This window comes from Gastrolobium bilobum, unplaced genomic scaffold (assembly GCF_033153095.1).
Source record: "Gastrolobium bilobum isolate Gb01-03AN ecotype WA unplaced genomic scaffold, APGP_CSIRO_Gbil_v1 utg16950, whole genome shotgun sequence".
In the NCBI taxonomy this organism is placed as follows: Eukaryota; Viridiplantae; Streptophyta; class Magnoliopsida; order Fabales; family Fabaceae; genus Gastrolobium; species Gastrolobium bilobum.
In genome coordinates, this window is record NW_026896450.1 from 155367 (window position 1) to 178591 (window position 23225).

A 23225-nucleotide genomic window follows, 5' to 3' on the forward strand; every position below is an offset into this window, starting at 1 on the left:
GTTTGGATATTTATGGAGTAGATTTGTATACTTGATCACGTAGTTACTTAGCTGAAGTGGGAAAAAATAAAGACAAAAATTAAGGAGGCGTTTGGTACAGGTAATTTTTTTTTTATCAGGAAAAGTGAGTTAGATAAAAAAGTTAAAAACAAGTTGTTTGGTTGGACAAAATATTACTGGAAAAATTGAGTGAAATTCCTGAATCTATGTTGGGTTGAAGATAAAATATTAATGGGAAACGAGACTGAAATTACAAAATAAACCTAATGAGAACTAATGTTGAAGTCATCAAAGGGTAGTTTTGACATCTCTCACGTTCACCTTTTCACTTAGCTAACTATTACTCAAATACCACCCTCCAAGTAAGATTTGAGCACTATATTTTTGGTCCAATTTTGCATATAAAGTTCAATTGCTAGGCAAATGAGTTAGCTAGACAAATTTTTAAATAACCTCCACCAAACATAGACATACTACTTACCCACTTTCAAATGCCTAGCAATATTTCAAGATGACATGTACCAAACACACCCTAAAACTAAAGTGAAGAAAAAAAAATATACATATATATATATATATATATAGTTTACATTTCTGCAGCTGTTGTACGTGCAACAATCAAATACTTGCCATATATATACTTGAAAGCATTAAATGCACGGAATCATAACCATACAAAGGATGAAAGCATTAAATGTGAAGAATCATAACTATACACCTGTCGTTGTTGTACGTAAGACCCATATTTATTTATTTTCTCTTATCTTCATATGGGTTCACATGTATGAAATAATTTTATTTTTTATACATACATAAAAATATGTGAATCTTATATTTTCTTTTTCTCTCTCTTCTATTGAATTCAAAAGTGAGTGTGACTCATTTTTTTCCTTTCTCTTTCTTTTTTATAGTGGATCTTACCACTTTTTTATGTATTGTATGAGATAATTTGTCTATAAAAAAAATCAAACTCATAAATATATAATTGGTGAAATTTAAAAAGATCACCGTGTCCATACATAACCATATGATGCAGCAGCAGCACCTCCACCAAAAGGACAGTTGGATTGACTTACGGAAAATTACACTAGGCCATTTCAACGTCAGTCCAAAAGGCTCTTTTTATTATAGATTGGGAACATATGCCCCCATGTGAGACCGGATTCGGATTTACGGCCCCGATGTTTTAGAATTAAGAAATATTTGTGGTGTCAATGGCTCGGATTGAGACACATCCAACTAAGACAGAGGATAAAGAGACAAAAATAGTTTGAATTTTGAGTTGAGTCCAAATCGGTAACGATCACAACTGTGTCTCCCCAATCTTTTAGGCCAGAGGGGAAAGGCACCAATTCATGATTAATGGGCCCAACACCTTCACATAATACTCCTGTTTGTTGATCAGTTAAATTAAGACTAAATACTTTTTTTATCTTCAGCAAATTTTACGATACCCGTTTTAGTACCTAGCAAATAAAAAGGTCTATCGTTATTCCTAAAAAATTCAAAATAATTCAAAATGGATCAATTTTAGTTCTTTTTAAAGACTAATATGAGTTTTTTTAAATTTGTGAGGACCATAATTTTAACTAAATGAAAAGATCCTATGGTTTAAAAGTATGCTAAAAATTTACCTCATATTGAGAAAGAATTTGATTTTTGTGAATTTTTTATTCGTACGCCACTACAAATGTTACTCGAAACTCTTGCAGAGACATTAAACTTTTGACTCATAAATTAAAACAAGAAATTAAAAAGACACTGAATTAAGTATAACTCATTATATATATATATATATATATATATATATATATATATATATATATATATATATAGAGAGAGACATGATCCGTTTACAAATTTTTGTTGCAATTACATTAAGTAGGACCGGTCCTACTTAGTGTAGTTTGTAAGAGTTTGTAAACAAAAAAGTTTGTAAATATAACCTATATAAGAGAATAATCCATTTACAATTTTTTTTTATAAATTACACACTAGTCATACATTCTTGATTGAAATATGACCGGTCATACATTACTTAGTGTAGTTTGTAAGAGTTTGTAAACAAACTACATTATTATATAGGGAAGGTTATATTTATAAATTTTTTGTTTATAAATTCTTATAAACTACACTAAGTATGATCGATCATACAATAATAAAGAATGTATGACTGGTCATACTTAGTGTAATTTATAAAAAAAAAATTTATAAAAGATCATTCCCTATATATATATATATACATGTACATATATACATGTACATATATATCATTCCTGCTTATCTTATGACTTTTTAAATTTATTTAAATTGAAAATAGTTGTGCAATAGTTATTGGTCTAGCTAGTGCAAGGGCGGATTGAGAAAGAGGCAATCATTGGAAATTTTAAAATTTTAATTTTTTATTATTTTATTTATGAAATAATAATTTTTTAACAATTATAGGATATAAGTGCTAATAGTTAGTCCCTCTTTCAAAAATATTTATGATAGTTAATATTTCTTATTAGTCTTGATAATACCTAAAAATTTAAATTTTATTTTCAGTCCCCCTTATAAAAAATCCTGAATCTACCACTGTATAGTGACAACTTAGTTAAATCTTAAAATTTGCCCTATTCCAAGAATAGAGAGTTTGATTTATGAATAATTGCAACTTCCGAAAAAGATGGAAAGACTCAAACTCAGAATTAGATTAGAAAGATTCATTAGAAATTTGGATACCCATTAATATTAAAAAATAAAAGTAACTTCATCATGAGTTCGGCTGTCCAATAAAAAAACTTCTTTACCTTAAAATTTTGTGAAGCCACATGTGCAGAACAGGGTTTGTGAATTTAAAAAGATATGCAAATGAAAGGGGTGAGAAAAATAATACATTTTATTTGTTATTAATGTTTTCTAATTTCAAATATGTGACAACTCGAACAATTGTTTTGTATGAATTGGTTCATTATAAATGATTTTTATTTCAACTGGGTCCTTCAAAAGAAGATGGTCACCATCTAAAAGTTGGATCAATCAACTAAAAAACTATATATTGGTCCCACGAGCAGCATAGTCGCTGTAGGAGGGTTTGTCTTCGCTGTGTGAGGGTGAGGGAGCATAAAATGAGAAAACAGGCCCCCTCTTATTACGTCCTTTTCTTCTTCTCTTATTTTTTCCTTTTACACTTTTGTTGAGATGATAAATTAGAATGCATGTCAAGTGTTCCACAAAAAATGTCAAAAAGTGCTTCTCATTCTCCTGACATGAGATTTTTGGCATCATGAATCAATACCCTTACTGATTGACAATTAATTATATAATTTGTTTTTGTATAACATGGAGGTATTCCTATTCAAGCTCCTCTTGTCACCTTGCCCTCGGGGTACAGTCTTATAGGCTAGCCTGTCATTGGAATAGCGGATTGAGCTTTGCTATCGGAGGAAGAATGAGACTAATCCCTCGTTCGAGGAGGGAGACACATCCTCTAACCCCCAAAGATTTTCCAAGAATTTCCTTAAGGCATGGTTTGAACCTTTGACTCAAGCAAACCCTTGGAAGCTCAGTTGCCAACTGAGCTACCCTTGAGCGTTTAATTATATAATTTTGATTGCACAATATTTGCGTAGTTTTATTTTTTGTAATTGTTATATTATAAAAGAGAATAATATTTTTTCAGTCACTGGAGATAAAATTATTTTAAGTGAGCTCAAAAAGACGTCGTTTTAGGTTATAAGATTAAAAAATTATAATGATTTAAGACTAATAAAATCCTGCATGAATATATTAGAATTATAAAAATACCTTGATTTTTGCTTCAAAATGACATCATTTTGGGTTCATTAACTTATCTCTATTAACTGAATAAATCCTTTATCCATTATAAAATATGTGAAACTATAAAAAAAAAAAAAAAACCTAACATATGTTTAGCATATATTTCAAATTAGATTGATAATCAAATAAGTATTTAATTTTGATATATTTAGTATAGAAATTTTATATTTGCATTGTTGATATATTATCATATTATTTTATAAATTTAGTATTTTAAATTAATTAACTAAATTAAATATTAATAAGAAACTAAAACATATATTATAATTAAAAATGTATCAAATTTAAGTTGTCAAATATTTGATATCCACTATAAAGTTTACTGTAATAATAAAATAAAATAAGTAAGGACAAGACCAACTTCATAATAATATATTTGATAGATCCGTAGAACTAGGTATTTGGTTATAGGTGTTGGAGGCACAACGGTACATGAGCAGGAACCTATCTGGAAAGTGTTGGATTTTAGGGTGCATGAGTGGGTGCCCTGTGCACACTCCTACCTTATTATTATGACAATTTTCTTTCCTCATGCTCTTTCATTATATTGTTGAATATTCTCATAACTAAAATAATGAAACTCATGAGCAAGAGAGAAATTATTTTACAATATAAAATGAGATTAATATTTCTTATATTATAGTAGATAATTTTATTTTCTATATATAAATAAAAATACGTGGACTCATGTGAGGTCATATGAAGAGAAGAGAAAAAAATAAGTCTCAAACATTTTTATATGTATCTAGGAGATAAAATTACCTTATACAATAATAAATATTAATCCCATAAAATATATATCACTTCAGCTATTTAAGTTTTCTTATATTATATATTTAATGTTGGGTTCGCTTTTTCTGCAATTACTGCATATGAGTTATCTACAGTAAGCCTAATACGACGTCATTTTGGGGCGAAAATCATGTTATTTTTGTAATTTTAATTATTTCAGGGTTATTATAGTCATTAAAATTATAATGATTTAATTTTTTATCTCAAAATAACGTCATTTTAAAAATAAATACAAATAACTTATTTGCAATAACTGAAAAAATATTATTCTGTTTAATGTTTTGGTTGAAGTATATGTTGAGTAATATACAATAAGAAAAAGGAAAAATATTTTCTCATATTATAGGAGAGTTGTTTTCTCCTACTAGTGAATCTAGTGATCATTCGATTTTCGTGCAATATTTTTTTTTTTTTAAATAGATGTGGGTCCAACATAAAATGTGTCTATAATATGAGAAAATTTTCTCCTACCGCATGAGAAAATCGAAACCCTAAGGGGGCATTTGGTTGAGGAGAAATTTTATGAATAATAGGGAAATGTTATTGATAGGGAAATGGAGGGAAGTGAGTTTGGTAGGAAAATGTAAAAAAAAAAAGTTGTTTGGTTGGGAAAAAATTTACCGGGGAAATTAGGTAACATTTATAAAGTCTATGTTTGGCTGTAGGTAAAATATAGATGAGAAAAAAGTTGCTATTACGAAAATAACCCTGTTTTAAAATTTGAAATGAATACTACCCTTTACCCGTAAAAGTTGCTATTACGATAATATCGTAGCGCTTTAGGAGATTATTTTTGGTTGCTTTATTTTTTCATTTTACAATTTAGCCGACTATTCTCGAAAAACCACGTCCAACTTCTCTTTTTAAACACTGCAGATGACTAGCTTTCTAAGTCAAATGGGAAAATGCTATGCAAATGGCATAAATGAGCAACTTTTATAAATCTCTTTACCAAACAAGGACATTGTGTTTTGCCAAGTTGATTTGCCTAGGGAAATTTGAAGATCTCTTAAACCAAACAGCACCTAACAAAAAACGTTGTTTCCCTTAATAACTTTTTGTTATCGCTTTGAGTCTCTTCCGAAACTTTTTGTGATAAAGTAGGTCATGCTCAACTATAATGTGGGTTCATGACCCGCAACAATTTTAGGTATTTGTGTTGTTGTTTTTTTTTTTTTTGAAAAAGAAAAGAAAAGAAAAATATTTCTCATTTAGGGCTAATCTCAAACGACACATTAGGGTCGGTTTGATTCCTGTTTTTAAAAACAGTGTTTTGGTTTTCAGAAAAAAATAATAAAAAAACTCGATTAATAATAATTGTTTTGTAAAAAAAAAAAAACTGTAACTGTTTTTTTTTATAATTAAATTTAGAAAATATTCCTGGATTATTTTTGTTTTCTGTTTTGATTTTTAACTTTTAAAATAAAAAACACATATTTTCATAATTACTCTACAAAACAATTTTAAGAAAAAAAAAAAATACAGACAAACAGGTCCATAGTTTCTAAATAAGAACTTTGGCAGCTACCTCAGCTAAACACGTACTTTTTCAGTTATTCTTATTGCATTACTGTGTTAAAATTGAAGTTTTGACTACTCTGTCTGTCAAATCACAAATGTTCTATACAGTTATGAAATTGCTCTATGCATATTTTATGGACCTTGACTTCTTAACCAATCACTTGTTATTGCAGTAGACACTGTAACTTCAGTACGTGTCTTAGAGCTTTGTTTGAATAAAGCAAATTAATGGGAGAAATATAAGGGCCACATTTAGGCAAAACATATTTATTAATATATCATATTAAAAAAATTTATCCGTCATTTTTTATTCAAGTTTCATTGCTCTCCAAACTTGTTCACCTCTACATTATTTGGTCATGTTTACGAGAATATTTCTGGTATTATCATCGCATTGAATAATAGATATGACTTATGCTTAAAATAAAATTGCAGACTATATATTATTAGGAATTCACAGTCATAATTTTTTTTTCTCCTAAAAAAACATGTAAGTACAAATATTGTGGTTTTATTGAGCGGATATAAATACCATAATAATATATTAGAAATTTGACGTGTTCTACATTTGCCACGTATTAAAAGTGATTTTGTTGATAGGGTCGGCAGAACTTAAACCTTCATTAAAAAAGAAGTAGGACATGTTGGGATATCTTTTGCCAAAATGTTGCATTTTGATTTTTGTTTTGAATTAAAACCCCAGAGCTATGTGTGGGTGGTTAGTAGGGAGAAGTCAGTAGATAAACATAAGAGAATTTTTTTTTTTTTTTGTTATTTTGTTTTTTAAAAAAGTATGGATCAATTAAATTTCATTAAGTGATCCAATTTGGTGAATGTTGTTAGCGAGGTCGCAACATTCACAAATTACATCACGTGGGATAATTTAATTGATCCATATTCTTATTTTAAAATTAAACAAAAATTTAAAAAAAAAATGCAACACTGACCGGCCCCATTGGGAATTAAATTCCCAAAGAACCTCATTGAAAATTAAATTCTATAATTATACCAAACGAAAGAAAATAGTAAATACTGTGATTTGTCTCATACGAGTCAAACAACACCTCCATGTGCGTCAACTCGAATTTGATTATTCCTTAAAAGGAACGCCTTGCGATTTTTGGGCTCAAGTCGATACTGTGTATAATGACTATTTCATGACTCCCTAAATTAAGGACAAGTAGATTTAAAGCTGATTCACACCCACATGTGCTGGACAGAGAGAGAAGAAAAATAAGAGGGGAAGGGTCTAAGCAATTAAGCATCTTTCATAAAATATCAGTTTAGTCGCTATTATTTATTGTTAGTTTTTTCTTTTTTCTTTTTTAAACTTGGCATAACTTTTTTTTTAAAGCTCTAAAAATTGGGTTTAGTCTAAAATATTATTTAAAATGTTACATAACATAAATGCTTTTAATTAGTCAAGGTTTTTAAATTTTGAAAATATACTTTTAAGAAAATTATTGTTTTAATATGTATGTAATTTTGTAAACATTTGATTTTTAATTATATATTTAATTAATAAATATTTAAGTAACATGTTAAATTAAATAAATATTGTTTGAAAAATTACTTATGACTTATTCATCCATGTATACCAAATTAAAGTAAATTCTGTCAAAAATGGCCAAATATCTTAGTTTATTCTCTTTTCAGGAATAACATGTGTCAACAGCAGCAAAAAGAAAAAGTAAAAGATTTCACCGACCTTTTATGGTAATTAAGCATAATTCGCTGCTAAATTCACGCAGTAAAAGTTTGGAACAGTTTAAAAGTTACTTTCGTCCAGTTTTTCCAACAAAAGAAAAAGTGTGTGGGGGTGGGGGACCGGGGGCGGGGGCTGGTAATTGTGTTTTCTTTAATAGGGTATTTGGTTCAAGTGAAAATTTTAATTCATCGGGAAAATGTAATTATCAGAGATTTATAAAAAAAATAAATTAGATAAGAAAGTTAAAAAAAGTTGTTTGTTTGGACTAAATATTACTAGTCAAATTGATTAAAGTTTTTGAAATTTATGTTTGGTTGAGAATAAAATATTGATGGGTAAATGATATAAAATTACAAATATAACCCCATAAAGAAAGTGAAACCTTGGCATTTTAGATGATGATATTTAAGTCTACTAGTGAATTGCTCTTTTGCCATTTAGCTAGCTAAATATAAAATACCACCCTCAAGTTATCTTTACAAATAGTAACTTTTGCTCGCTTTCTATGAACAAATAAGAAATGCTATGCAAATACAACACCTAGAAATTTTTTGTAAAATTGTCTACCAAACATTGCTTTCTTACTTTGCCAATTTAATTTGCAGGTAAGTTTCAAGAAATCTTGAACCAAATAACACAAATTACCTTTTCCCTTAGCTTTCTAGTTACAATTTTGTTTTACAATACATGGAACTTTAACGGAGTAATCGAGGGATGAGAGCGCTGATTACCTCCTTTAAGTTTATGCAAAACTTTGTCAATAATTTTATTTATATTTATAAAACAAAAATAGTGTAATATAAGTCTGCCCTGCTCTCAAGCTCAGCCTTCTATTTTTCCTCCATATTATTCCTAATATACGCACAAAACTTAGAGAGCTTTTCAATCTTATTGCATATTGATCAAGTATCGTATTACCATGCATAAGTTAATGTTGGTTTGTTAGGAATGAATCAGTTAAGATTTAAGGGAATATAAAGGGGTACGGGATAAGAAATTAAAGTCCAATACAAGTGGCAAATGAGACATCATAAAATCTAGCTTCACTCTCTTAAATTGCCCATTTTTGCAAAAAGTGGAGGATCTAGACTATGCATGGTCCACTAGGCACGCCATTCAATTGGTTATTGTGTGCGGGAAATAATTATTTATTAAATTATTATTTGCTTTTGTACAAAAATATCCATGTTATTTTAGTTAGGGTTCGTCTTTTATGCAGTAATATAGGTAAGTTATTTATATTGAATCCAAAACAACGTTATTTTTGGGACAGAAATCAATATATTTTTATAATTATAATTTATTTTAAGATTATAATAGTCTTTCTTATTATAATTTTGTAACTCAAAATGATGTTGTTTTGGAAGTGAATGTAGATAAGTTATCTACGTTTAGTGGAGAAACATTAAATACTTTTAGTTAATTCTCAAAATACAACTAACATGTCATTTCCAATGTTCGAATTTTGAACTGAACCAAAATGATGTGTGCGTCTTTCTTACGTTGTTTCGGTCACTACTGAACCAACACGATAGTTCCTTCCATTTGCGATCCTTTCAAATATTTGGTTGTGTCTGTGGGCTCTAGTTTAAAAGTGTCATTTTACTAGTGATGAGATTTGTTCTATACTAGGAGGTGATTGTCTTGATTTCCTTTGGCACTTGTATGGGGAATAAATTATCTTAAGGAAATGAAATTCTGTCGGCCTCGAATTTTGTATTTGTTGACATCTTTAAATCCAATATAACCATGGTGCTTATTAAATGACATTCACATGAACAATAATATTTTCACTCACCAAAGTTGCCTTTTGCAATCCCTGTACTCCTCGAAGACACACATTGGGTTGGCGACACAAATCAACGGAGTTAGAGATGGTATATGTGCTTACTTTGAGAATTATTTCCCTTGATAATTGACAGAGTAAGGGTGATGGAGTACTGCCGAATATTGGGCCACTATGATACAAGTAATGTACTTTTTTTTTTTTTTTTTTTGATAACATGTACTTTTTTTTTATTATTATAGCAAGAATGTTGTATTTTTTTGTTTGTGTGTGTGTCAATGAGTAATGTCGTACTTAAATGAATTAAACTCGAGACTGTAGAATCTTGAACTCATGGTAACTGGTAAGTTCAAATCCGATCCATTAATTCATACTGTGTCATAAAACAAGTCCCGTTGTGTTGGAGCCCATTATTTAAGACCAACGGCTTTTAAACACACAAAAATGTTCATAAAAACAAAAAAGAAAGAAAGAAAGAAAGAGCATGAGATGAGCATATGACCCCAAACCAATGAAATGAGCCCATTAAGTAGTAAGTCCAACAAGGAGCAATTCCAGATATGAATTGATGCTAGTCAAATCCTACTAATCTTAGTGTGTCAGTACAGCTATTCACTTGATGAGTCAGCATAGCTATCCAAACCATCTACAGGTAACCTCTATAAATATCAGGGCAAACCCTAAAGGTACAGACATTCTCTCTCATTGTTATGTGCTGTTACTGTGCACACACACCCCGTTGGCTAACACCACTATAGTATTCTGTGCACAGTGATCTCTTTGACTCAAGGGTATCTCCCTCATAGATACCTTGGAGAGGGCACCAGATCCAATATCAACATACTAACCTGACTGGGCTAGACATCTCTGTCTTAAGAACAGAACAAAAATAATGTTATATTTTTATAATTAAATTAAATGTACACAAAAATTTATAGATATATTTTTTACAAAATCACATTACTAATTTTCTAAAATTACGCATGTATCATAATCAAATACTTTTGCGTATGAAATATGACTTTTTGTTTTTTCGAACTTAACAACTTTTTGTATTTTTTGCTTAAAAATTTATAACATTATAACCCAAAATACACGGCATAATTGCCTACTAAAAAAATATACATGGCATAATAATATAATTTGGATGACATAATAGAGAGAAAAATGTATATTTTTAAATAAGTAATTGTGATCAAATAATATGATCACATGACTATTTTTTTATATGAGATGATCCAAATCCTAATAATATTGTTATTAGAATTTTTTTTTTAGGAATAATTAGGTTTTTATATTAATAAGAGCTGGGTGTGGTAATAAAAAAGTCACATTTTTAATATAACGACTGAAATCTAATTTTTTTTGAAAGTATAAGTTAATCTTACATCAATTAATAAGCAACACAACAGTGCCGGGCATAATCCTTAGTGCGATTTTTTTTTTTTAGCTTTTGGTAAAGGAGAAAGTTTTTGAAAGTATAAGTTAACCTGACATCAATTAATAACGCAACACAACAGTGCCGGGTATAATACTTAGTGCGACTTTTTTTTTTTTAGCTTTTGGCAAGAAAATTATTATTCCTCGAATAATGATTTCTAGGGTGCGTTTGGTTGAGGAAATTTTTTATGAATGATAGGGAAATGATATTCATAGGAAAATGGTAGGAAATGATAGGAAAGTGAGTTTGGTAGGAAAATATAAAAAAAAGTTGTTTGGTAGGAAAAAATTTAACTGGGAAAATTAGATAACTTTTATAAAGTCTATGTTTGGTTGTAGGTAAAATATAGATGAAAAAAAAAAACAACCAACAAAATCCCAAATAGCCATGAAAATGGGGGAATATCACATCTAAAGTAGGAATATTTGTCCATCAATTTTGATCCAAATAGCCATGCAAATGGGATACCTAGTAAACTCATTTAGGTAGGCAAATTTGAAAGCTTGTCAACCAAACATGGACATCTAATTTCCCCACTTCACATTTCCCTATCATTCTTCTCAAAAACCTTCAACCAAACACCCCCTAAGAATATATTGGAAAAGTAAACTTTTCTGGCATGTGAAAAAAATTTATTTAATACGACGAAATATTACCAAGAATACCGAGAAAGTGAACTGCTCCAAGCCTCCAAGTGCGGAAGAAGACAACAATATAAACTTGTTATTAGTGGCATCATCATTGCAGCACGAGCGCAGAGGCAAAAAATACTAAGAATTCAAGAATACCACCACCGCAAGATATTCTTGGATGACATTTGGCTTAAAAATTGTTTCAGAAATCAGAATTCTAAGAAAATTAGATTTTCGAAATTTTTTTTCACAATTATTGTACCAAATGTGAGAAAATAAGATTACTTATCTCAATTTTCCAGGAATTCAAAAAAATTTCTTATACCGAACGCTTTGAAGTTATGGCAAACAAATTTTCACAAAAATTTTTATAAAAAAAAAAGTTTTTTTATAATCAGAAAAAAGTCAAAAGCCAATAGATTTTAAGAGAAACTTTTTTTAAAAATTTTTTTTTTAAGTAATTTTTATGTTAAAAAAATTATATAATCATTTGTAACTTATTTTTAGCTTTAAGTTAAAAATAATTTTTAGTTTAAAAATAGTTTAAACTTAAAAAAAAGTTAGTTAATGAAAAAAAAAGTGGCGATAAAAAAGGAATCCATTTTCCATTAAGGAAAGTTAGGAAACTTCCATTTGCCTTGTTATCCTAGGCATGTTTGGTACATGATATAGGATAGGACTAGATAGTATAAGGTATAATTATATAAAACTTGATTAAATTTTAATACTATCCAGCATTTGACGTGATATTGTATAAGATAATATATTGTATAAGATAATATCATCTAATGTTTGGTAATACATTGTATAATACTAGATAGGTTAAAATTAAATATTTTTGTCAAAAATATCTTTTAATAATGAATTTATATAATTCTTCCAAATATATCAGATGATATTACTTAGCATTTATTTTATTTATTTATCTCTTTTTTTCCATGTATAAGCTTTTCAATTAAAAAAAATATCTCCTGGGATCAAAGTCTCTATTTATACTTGTTCTTGTCTCTTCGTTCAGTGTTCATTTCACTCATCGGGGAACAAGGTAAAGCTCCAGCGTCAATATTCAGTTGGTTAAATATTTTGTTTTTATTTATTTTATTTGCAAATGATATTATTTCATCAAGTTTATTCAATCCTCTTTTTCCATGTATTACGTATTTTTATATGTGAATTTTTATGTCCATAACTCGAAATTACCCCACTTATCTTATCCCCATCGACTTATAAGAATTAGAATTCACCGTGCTTAATTGATCTAGGGTTTTAAGGTTTATTTCTGGCTTCTTTTTGTTTTTTTGTGGAAATTCATAGCTCCCAATTAGGGATTCGGGATAATGGCACGGTTGGTTCTGCCATCGAAGGCTCTGGCTTTTTCGAGGAAGAGTCTACTGGGTTTGATCTACCCTGCTCCTGTGATTATCCATACATAGATACATACACATCTTACACTCTCTTTTTTTAATTCTATGTCTCTGCCACCATGGTTCAACTTGTAATGCTTGTTTCAGGAATAATAAAAAGCTTAAGAAAAAAAAATTAGATGTTGGCCTTTCAAACCACTCGTTCAAAACTGATATGAGTGAGATGTTGGAAGTTTCTCAATTTACGAATTATAGCTTCCGCAATTTAATGTATTCTTTTTTTTTTTTAATTCATTTTAGAATAACAGGTTGAATGTCGTCATAGCATCTAAATATTTCCAAATTGTTTGCATCTCTATGGACTATGATGATTATTATTTTCATCTTTGCAGCTTCAGGTCAATTGCGGTGTTAATTATTTTCAGAATACAACAAAAAATAGCATCAGATTTAAGCATTTCCTTGCATCAGAGGTTTCTTTCTGTTTTTTGTCCCACCATACATGACAAAGAGGATTTTTTTTATTTTTTTATTTTTAAAAAAAATAATTTTATGATTTAATGATGTCTCGTTACTGTAATGAACTGTTAATATGACTTTTACAGGTCATTTCCCCAAAGAAGTGTTGCCTCTTTTATTCTTCACTACGGGTAAGTTAGTATATTTTATTGGATATGAATCATACTTCGCATTCACACGAGACCTGTAGAGATTTGGTACTGTTGTGGCTTATTGATGACTCATTGCTGAGTCATTGTATTTATCTGTTTTTTTAGTAGTTTGGGCTTGGGTCCATGATATTTATATTCCCTTGTAAACCGAGTTGTAAACCGAGTGACTTACAGACAAGCGTAGCCTACATTGGTGAACCAGGATAAATCACTGTGTTGATTTTCTCTCCCTTTCTCTTTTCCGTTTTCTCGATTTGTGTGTCGATTTCCAACATATTTTGTGTTTGAGTTTTGATCTTTCATGTTTAGTCATATGTTTAAAGATATTCTACTTTGCTGTATGTCTACAAACTCATTCAGATTCCACGGTTATGTATAGTTTGCTTGTTTGATTAGCTGATCATTTCCGTTCTTGTGTTCTGTACCAGAAGGTCAAGGGAGCCAGTAGGAGGCTAATTTGTTCGGTTGCCACAGAGGATTCACCAAAGCAAGTTGAAGAATCTAAAATGGAGACACCAAGAGAAATTTTCTTAAAGGATTACAAAACGCCTGATTACTACTTTGACACTGTAAGTTTGCAGGAGTTTTTACTTTTTAGATCATGTTTCATTCCTGCTGTTGCTAATTCAAAAAATTTCATCATTTCTTATCTTCATGTGTTGTACTGAACTACTACAGGTGGATCTGAAATTTTCCTTGGGAGAGGAGAGGACAATAGTTAGTTCTAAAATTGCCGTGTTTCCTCGCATTGAAGGTAGACTATTATGGTTCCTTTCTTGATCTTGTAACTTGTTTGATCTGCTGACACATCTAAATAATTTACCAGTCTTCATATTTATTTTTCTTATACTTATAATTGCTCTATTTTTTGCAACAGGTTCTTCTTCCTCACTAGTTTTAGATGGACAAGACTTATCTTTAGTTTCAATTCAGATTAATGGCAAGGCTTTGAAGGTATATACTCTTTTTTTGGGTTGGATACTACCCACTGTCGTGGCCACTTTGTAAACATAATCACAGATGGAAATTCTTTGCTATCTTGGGAGTTTATCCGGCAAGGAATTAAAGTGTCAGAAAGCTAATTTAAATGTTTTATGAATGTAAAATTTGTGCTTCCTAGTTAAAACCTTATGTGTTGTTTACTTTCAGAAACACTTTATTGGGTAGCCATGATGGGTGGTTGGAGTATTATGTAGCATTATTTTAAATATATTCTCCTATCTTTGTCTATAGGAGGAAGATTATCATTTGGATGCACGCCATCTAACAATCCAATCACCTCCTAGTGGTAAATATGTTCTTGAAATTGTTACTGAGATTTACCCACAGAAAAACACATCATTAGAGGTAAATGAGATTTTCCCTTGTTGTAGAGTTTGTTGCTTCCTTGTATAGATTGTTAATTATTTTCTGCTTCTGTCACCCCAAATTTGAGTCTGAAGGGGGAGGTCGTGCTTACTATGAATTTGATTTCCTATAGGGGCTTTACAAGTCATCTGGGAATTTCTGTACTCAATGTGAGGCTGAAGGCTTCCGTAAGATTACATTTTATCAGGTTGGCATCTTAGAGCAGTTAATATGCTGAGATGATCTATATTTTTTTAACAATCTATTTCCACATAAAATTAATGGATCCTATCATCCAACAGGATCGACCTGACATAATGGCAAAATATACAGTTCGCATCGAGGCAGATAAATCACTGTATCCAGTGTTATTGTCTAATGGAAACTTGGCTGAACAAGGTGACTTAGAGGTAGGCTTTTCTTGAAGTGCATAGTAATAAAGATTATCTTAGATGGTTAATATACTGTTCATGGATGTTATTTATGCTTTATTGCAGGATGGCAAGCATTATGCTGTTTGGAAGGACCCCTTCAAAAAACCCTGTTACCTGTTTGCCTTGGTTGCTGGGCAATTGCAGAGCAGAGATGACACATTTATTACCCGTTCAGGGCGGAAGGTGTCCCTTAGGATCTGGACACCTGCAGATGACCTACCTAAGACTGCACATGCTATGTATGCTCTGAAAGCAGCTATGAAGTGGGATGAAGATGTCAGTCTTTATTTAGTTTTAAATTTAGTTTGATCAGATGGGTTACTTTGTTTGCAATTATATATTGCTATCGATTCTGAAGAATTTTGCTGTCTTGTCATATGCTTTGCAAACAGACTTTTGGACTTGAATATGATCTGGATCTCTTCAATGTTGTGGCTGTCCCAGATTTTAACATGTAATTTCTACCTATCTGTTTTTTTTTTTGTGAAATTTCGATCACGTCACCCAACATATATTGTGCCTTTTATATTATGAGATAGCATGAAAAGATTTGGGTACAAACTAATAATGTGGCATACTTGTTTTTGTATTGGTCAGGGGAGCTATGGAAAACAAGAGCTTGAATGTACGTCCCCTTCTTCTGAGCTTGTCTTCGTTGGTTATCTAAGTTCACTTTTGACATTTGTAAGTTCCTTTGCTTGTTGGCAGATTTTCAATTCCAAGCTTGTATTGGCTTCTCCACAAACTGCTAGTGACGCAGATTATGCTGCAATATTAGGAGTTATTGGCCATGAGGTTTGTAACTATCATATATTAGCAATGCTTTAGAGTCCTTAACTTTTATGAAACTAATTTTCTTTGGGATTTGTTGTTATTGACTAGAGCTCATTTATTGTCTATTGTGCAGTATTTCCACAACTGGACTGGCAACAGGTAGTGTATAGCGTACCTTAGATCTTGTTATCCTTTCAAACTAAGGATTTTATATGCGCTTATTTCCGTTCATATCATGTCCTAATACCTTTTCCTACTCAGTTCTATTCCAAATTTGGATTTCTATTTGAAATGTCATACACCTGTCACATGAAGACATCTAACATTTGTTAACAAGTTTTTGCTCTGCATTTGTTGTTTTTATGTATATCACTTTCCATTGTGAAGGGTATGTTCAAACTTGAATTAAGCATTTCGTTTGATAATAATATCAGAGTGACATGTCGCGACTGGTTCCAGCTTAGCCTGAAGGAAGGTCTCACTGTTTTCCGTGATCAGGCACAACCTCTTCACCTTAGTTACTATGTTTCAATTGAGACATTTAACAGTACTTTTTTTCCATTGATTTTTTTAATGTAATGAGCTACATTAATTATTGGCAGGAATTTTCATCCGACATGGGAAGTCGTACTGTAAAACGGGTTGCTGATGTTTCAAAACTTAGAAACTACCAGTTTCCACAGGTTACTTATCTTTTCTTTTATCCATTTCTGGTTATTATTTAGTGCAAGTTCTGCAGTGATTGCTTCCTTGTTGTGATGTTACTGTAACTGATCATGTCCTTATTACTATCATATACATTTTCTACTATTCTTTAACGTAGAATTAACATGATGTCAGGTAATATTCTGATTCTTGTGTACTGATTTCCCAGGATGCAGGTCCCATGGCCCATCCAGTGCGACCACACTCTTACATCAAGGTTAGCATTTGGAAATCCTTTCCTTTATCCATTTGCCCCCAACACTCAATTTTTTTCTTCTTCTTAATCTATGTGCTTTTGATTTTTGTATTTATATTTTTCTTCCTTCTTGACAGATGGACAACTTCTACACAGGTAAGCTTTAATCTTTGAATTTTTTATTGAGTCTAGACCATATTGGAAATTTTACTCTCTGCTATATGATAATTTCTTGTTTCTTATCACTGATTTATCTATCTTTTTGGCTACCTTCTGTGGATTAATTTCTGATGTGGCCCTATCATCAATGTCAAAATACAGTAACGGTATGTTTCACACTCTTTCGGTTTCAAAGTTTGGTGCCATTTTTCTCATCAAGATATTGAACGGTTTGTAATGTGTCTTTCTTTTCTGCAGGTCTATGAAAAGGTTTGACATTTACTACTCAAATTTTCAATCCCTCCATGTCCATTTGTTTCGCGGGAGTTTGTTCTTATGATCCTTTGTATCAGGGTGCTGAAGTTGTCAGAATGTACAAAACCTTACTGGGAAGTCAGGGGTTCCGAAAAGTAAGGCTTGATTATCTAATTCCGATAATAGTCCTTCTACTTGCAATTTTGTACTGCTTAATTTTAGAATTCAACTCATGAAAATTCCGTGTGTTTCAGGGCATGGATCTTTATTTTAAGAGACATGATGAGCATGCTGTAACATGTGAAGACTTTTTTGCTGCCATGCGAGATGCAAATAGTGCAGATTTTGCAAATTTTTTACTATGGTTTGTATTCACAGTTTGAGTTTTATTCCAGCATTTTGGTGCTAATTTCGTACTAAGCAACTAATGTGCAGGTACTCTCAAGCTGGGACCCCTGTTGTCAAAGTAAATACTTCTTATAATCCAGAAGCACATACTTTTTCTTTAAAGATTAGGTATGCAAGCTTCATCTTTTCATTTCTCCTTTTTGATTGGGTGATTTAAAGGCTTTGATAATATGTTTGACGGGGACATTTCTGCAGCCAAGAGATACCGCCAACCCCAGGGCAACCAGTTAAGGAACCCATGTTCATTCCTTTTGCCGTAGGTTTACTTAATTCAATTGGCAAGGACATTCCTCTTTCAACTATTTATCATGATGGGACTTTGCATTCTGTTTCAAGCAATGATCAATCAGTCTGCACTACAGTCCTTAGAGTCACCAAGGTGGTTTAGAACTTTTCTCTTGATATACATTTCTAACTTATGTTTTAAGCTGATCTCTTAAGTTAGTTTCCACACTTCCTCTTTAAGGGAAAGGAAGTACAATTTGGCTCTGAATTCATTGGCCAATGCCCCTGCAGGGCCTCCTGTGGGAAAAGTTAAAATCATGTGCATTATGGTTAATATTATGACACTTTTTTATGATATGGTGATATTTGAAATTCCCCTGGTGCTGTTTGTCCTGCCCTTTCATCATGACTTTGTGGCATTAAATCTTAAAAGACTCTGCAATTTTGACTATATTTGTGCTCTGTTGACCCCCATCCCCAACTCTTTTAGCATGGGAATATAAATGGGGATGGGGGTTGTGGTTTCCATCAAAAGAATTTTTATGTGCTATGCTGTCAGTAATAGACCTACCACTCAGAACCCAACTTCTCCCTCCTCAAGTGAACGAACTCATCTGGCCAGCCATCTCATCCCCTACATGCTAAATTATAAATTTCTCTCGTCATTCATTCTTTCAAACAAAATGTTTGTGTACTGCCCTTTCCGCCCTACCTAAGCTTTCTGGGTTCGTCACTGTATGTAGTAAAATTATGAATATATCATGATTTTGATAACAGATATATTCAATTGTTTCATATTACAAAGTATGAGCATCTGTGCCAATTATTAAAGTAAAGAAAAAAAAAGTTGAAAATTTTAAAACCATTTTCGCATGTCCCTTAGCTCACTCATCAAAGTTACTTGAAAGAAAGAATTGGGAATTTTTAATCTACCTTATATTGCTTAACATTGATCCCAGTACGGACTTTTGTTGAAATGAAATAAGATGCAAAAATCATGATTGGGCTTTTCCTCATTCATATGAATAACTGGTAAGTTTATTTGTATATGCTGCAGAGAGAAGAAGAGTTTGTATTCACTGATATATTTGAGAGGCCTGTTCCATCTTTGTTAAGGGGATACAGTGCTCCTATCCGTCTTGAATCTGATCTCACTGATGATGATCTGTTTTTCCTACTAGCTAATGATTCTGATGAATTCAACCGGTTTGTCTTCTTCAAAGTTGCATTTTGTTCTTTTTGATTCGATAGTATAATGGGAATTTATTTACTGGCTTATTTAAATGATTTAGTTGGGAGGCTGGACAAATTTTGGCACGGAAGTTGATGCTCAACTTAGTGGCTGATTTGCAACATAACAAACCTTTGGTTCTGAATCCCAATTTTGTTGGTGGGTTCAAACGTATACTATGTGACTCAAGTCTGGACAAAGTATGCTCAGTACAATTTTCCTCAAGATTATTCATTTTGTCTACCTGTTTTATTTTTTCGGTCTTTTCTTGCGGGAAGTTGTATTGTATGATTCCATTGATTGGACTTTATCCTCTTTATCTAGGAATTTGTGGCAAAGGCAATAACTCTGCCTGGTGAGGGAGAAATAATGGACATGATGAAAGTTGCAGATCCTGATGCTGTTCATGCTGTGCGCACTTTCATCCGGAAGCAACTTGCAAGTGAACTGAGATCAGAGTTCCTCAGAACAGTATGCCCTCTTGCCTGAAGCTGCGTGGAAGTATTAAATGAAATATCTTTTTCTTGTATGATTCTCTTCATTAATAAACATGATTTTTTACCTTTTTGCAGGTAGAAAATAATAGGAGCTCAGAAGAATATGTGTTCAATCATCCAAACATGGCCAGGCGTGCTCTGAAGAATGTTGCTCTTGGTATACCTTTATTTTATTTAAGATACATTTGCATGCTTAGCGGTAGCAGTTCATCTCTAATTTTTATTTTTATTTTGTGTGTTTGATAGCTTATCTTGCATGTCTTGAGGATCAAGAATTCACCAACCTTGCCCTGCATGAGTATAAAACTGCTACAAATATGACTGAGCAGTTTGCAGCTTTGGCTGCCATAGCGCAGAACCCTGGTAAAACTCGTGATGATGTTCTTGCTGACTTTTATGGCAAGTGGCAACATGATTTCCTGGTAAATCTCCATCTATGTATGACTCTCTGTTTTTGGAAAAAAAATCTTGTTTTTCTGCTGTTGAGCATGTTTCTTCCCATTTTTGACAATATATCCGTGTTATATACTGCAACTTCTTATGATAATGGTGTGGCTAAGTCAAACTTAAGGAGCAATTTGACAACTTCCCAACATTTATCTATGAAAGCACCTCCCTTCCTACATTATCTATGAAGAGCAGCTCCCCTTTGTTTTGACAGATTATCTATGATGAGCACGACACCTACTTCAGCTATGCAAGATCTTCTTTTTTGTTTTTGCTAGCTGACTGCGAACGCAATCTCTTATGTTTGTCTCAACTAAATATTTGAATGATGTAACTGTTCAGTTTTATTTTAGAAGTTTCTCCTACATGAGTTTATGCTCCTTTCCAGGTGGTGAACAAATGGTTTGCTCTTCAAGCAATGTCCGACATTCCTGGTAATGTCGAGAATGTGCAGAAACTGGTAAATCACCCAGCATTTGACCTGCGCAATCCCAACAAAGTGTACTCTCTCATTGGAGGTTTCTGTGGGTCTTTGGTGAACTTTCATGCAAAGGATGGGTCAGGCTACAAGTTTTTGGGAGAAATTGTACTGCAACTTGACAAACTAAATCCTCAGGTCAAGCCATGTTTGAATTATGGATTCTTTCATTCTTGTGTATAGTCAGTTACATCATCCTTTTGTCGTATGATCATTTTTTGGTTTTGGGGAATGTAGGTTGCCTCAAGAATGGTGTCAGCCTTTTCAAGATGGAGGCGTTATGATGAAAACAGACAAAAACTTGCAAAGGTAATAAACTTATTATTTCGCCACATAGGTTGGTATCTTCATAAATTATTGAATTACAGAATCTCGATTCTGGTTATCAGCTTTCCTGAAAAAATTATGGTGTTTTACAGGCCCAGTTGGAGAGGATCATGTCTACTAATGGACTATCGGAGAATGTTTTTGAAATTGCTTCGAAAAGCTTAGCTGCTTAAAAGTGTTAATGACTGGCATGAAAAACTGCCAAGCTATCTTTCAAACGGTTCTGAGGCGAAAGCAATTGCTTCCATGATCCCAATATCTTGCACAAGCTTGCCCCCCACAACTTGTTTTTCTTATGCATGCATGTCTTAACTTGGGGTGGTTTCTTGTACCTGATTTCTCTGTCAATTTTCTGACAGATGTGTTACAGTTTGGAATAAAAAGAAACTTGATGACTTGAAATGATTGAGTGGGTTCGTTATACCGTTTTTCATTTATGTTCGGTAAGTTGGTAATTTGATATGGAAATATTACTGGTATTTATGCGTTTTTTATTTGAGTACTCTTTAGGTTTAGCATAATAACAAAAGTTAATCATGTGATAACTTTGCTGTTGTAGCTCTTTCTAGCTGATTATATCCTTATGGTTTATTTGTCAGCAAAATATTGGGGTTTGTTGAATGATTATTAAATAATTCGTAATGTGAATTTAATGGTGAAAACTGTTGGATTTACAACAATAAATCGTACTCCCTATGGTTTATTTTATTTGTTGTTTTATCTTAAGTTTCAACCATTTACGGATCAATGTGCCCTGAAATAGTGAAGTAATTAATTGATTGAATGTAACGGTAGTTAGTAGAAAAAACATAAAGGTTTGTCTTGCATAAAATGACACATACACAAATATGAGTAATTTCATTTTCAAAATTGTCAAATCAAATTTTTTTAAGTAGAATGTATTCAGGGTTGTAAGTGTTAGGTTGACATAGTTTTTTGTTTTTTGTTTTGGTAGTTGACATTGTTTTTTATTGGGTTATGTTAATGTGTACTTTTGATGTTCATGTTAAATATTAAGAAGAATAACACTTACAAAATCAATGAGGTCGGTTACTATCTGTTTATATTTATGATCTTTTATTATCATCTCTATTATTGTTGGATTAAATTTAGATTCAACATTTGCAGTTTTTCATTCACCTAAACCGTAATAGAGATTATAATAAGAGATGGTAAATATAATCAATTTTCGTATTAATTATTTAAAAAATTTATTTTTAAATTTTCCAATATAAAAATTTTAAACTTTTCATGTAAGTGTAAACATTAACTATTTTCTTTTTTCTTTTCTTACTAAGCCATTTGTCTCGTGAAATTGATTTAGTAATTTGCACACTCTCTCTCTCTTTTCAATACATTTTTAGTTTTGTTCTTTTTTTTACCGGCTTGATTTTGTTCTGTGTATGATCCAGCTCAAGATATCTATAATCGAATATTGCAACGTAAACAAAGTCAAGCTGGAGGTTGTTATTTTCCATTATTCCGGATAGTGTGTCACGGTCGCATCTCATGACAGATTATTGTTGTTGAATAAGAGGCTGCTAGACTTGTATCTTTCACAGCCAAACCTACCTACCTACCTGCGACCCTAACATATTTTAACATTCAGACAAAAAATGATAATTAGGATATGTTTTTGGAGAATGATTTTATCTATATATATATATGTCTGTGCTGTTTATCAAGGAGGATGTTTTGATTCGCATGTTCGACTAACCATTCATAAAACTTATAACGAGTAATTTACCATATAGAAGTTATAACGAGTAATTTACCAAACGCCCCATTTTAGAAACAGCTGAATTAAATTGTTGTTCTCCCTATATTTCATTAGGGTTTCTATTACTAGCCTGACTCTTAGAGCAGATGGTAGGGCCTCAGTTAATAAATTTCTTTCAAGAATTTCATCAACAAACCACTAATTATACGAAATAATCTCTAATTACTCTCCACTTTTTCCTTTATATAATAAGAATTACTTAAATTTTCAGACTCTTTTTCGGCT

At 31.6% G+C, this 23225-nt stretch overlaps 1 protein-coding gene across 1 annotated transcript; it reads left to right on the forward strand.

The window, feature by feature from the left end:
- The first annotated feature begins 12888 nt into the window (after nucleotides 1-12888).
- On the forward strand, nucleotides 12889-21848 carry LOC133299824 (puromycin-sensitive aminopeptidase). Its single transcript, XM_061499317.1, has 32 exons — nucleotides 12889-13117; nucleotides 13459-13539; nucleotides 13672-13716; nucleotides 14166-14306; nucleotides 14416-14491; nucleotides 14615-14691; nucleotides 14971-15084; nucleotides 15218-15292; nucleotides 15387-15494; nucleotides 15582-15794; nucleotides 15911-15972; nucleotides 16116-16143; nucleotides 16227-16313; nucleotides 16426-16451; nucleotides 16727-16790; nucleotides 16895-16975; nucleotides 17167-17214; nucleotides 17331-17349; nucleotides 17515-17519; nucleotides 17611-17622; nucleotides 17706-17762; nucleotides 17862-17971; nucleotides 18043-18123; nucleotides 18211-18394; nucleotides 19298-19446; nucleotides 19533-19671; nucleotides 19796-19942; nucleotides 20044-20125; nucleotides 20215-20390; nucleotides 20804-21031; nucleotides 21131-21202; nucleotides 21313-21848. Exons 1-32 carry the CDS (start codon nucleotides 13040-13042, stop codon nucleotides 21391-21393), a joined length of 2946 nt encoding a protein of 981 aa, XP_061355301.1. The 5' UTR covers nucleotides 12889-13039; the 3' UTR covers nucleotides 21394-21848.
- The last annotated feature ends 1377 nt before the right edge of the window (nucleotides 21849-23225 follow it).

Bases quoted from the DNA above. Each gene is read 5' to 3' on its own strand.
- LOC133299824 (XM_061499317.1), top strand. From the start codon at position 13,040: ATGGCACGGTTGGTTCTGCCATCGAAGGCTCTGGCTTTTTCGAGGAAG. The intron at 14,307-14,415 runs GTAAGTTTGCAG...GAACTACTACAG, and splicing joins CTGATTACTACTTTGACACT to GTGGATCTGAAATTTTCCTT. The intron at 14,492-14,614 runs GTAGACTATTAT...TTTTTGCAACAG, and splicing joins CGTGTTTCCTCGCATTGAAG to GTTCTTCTTCCTCACTAGTT.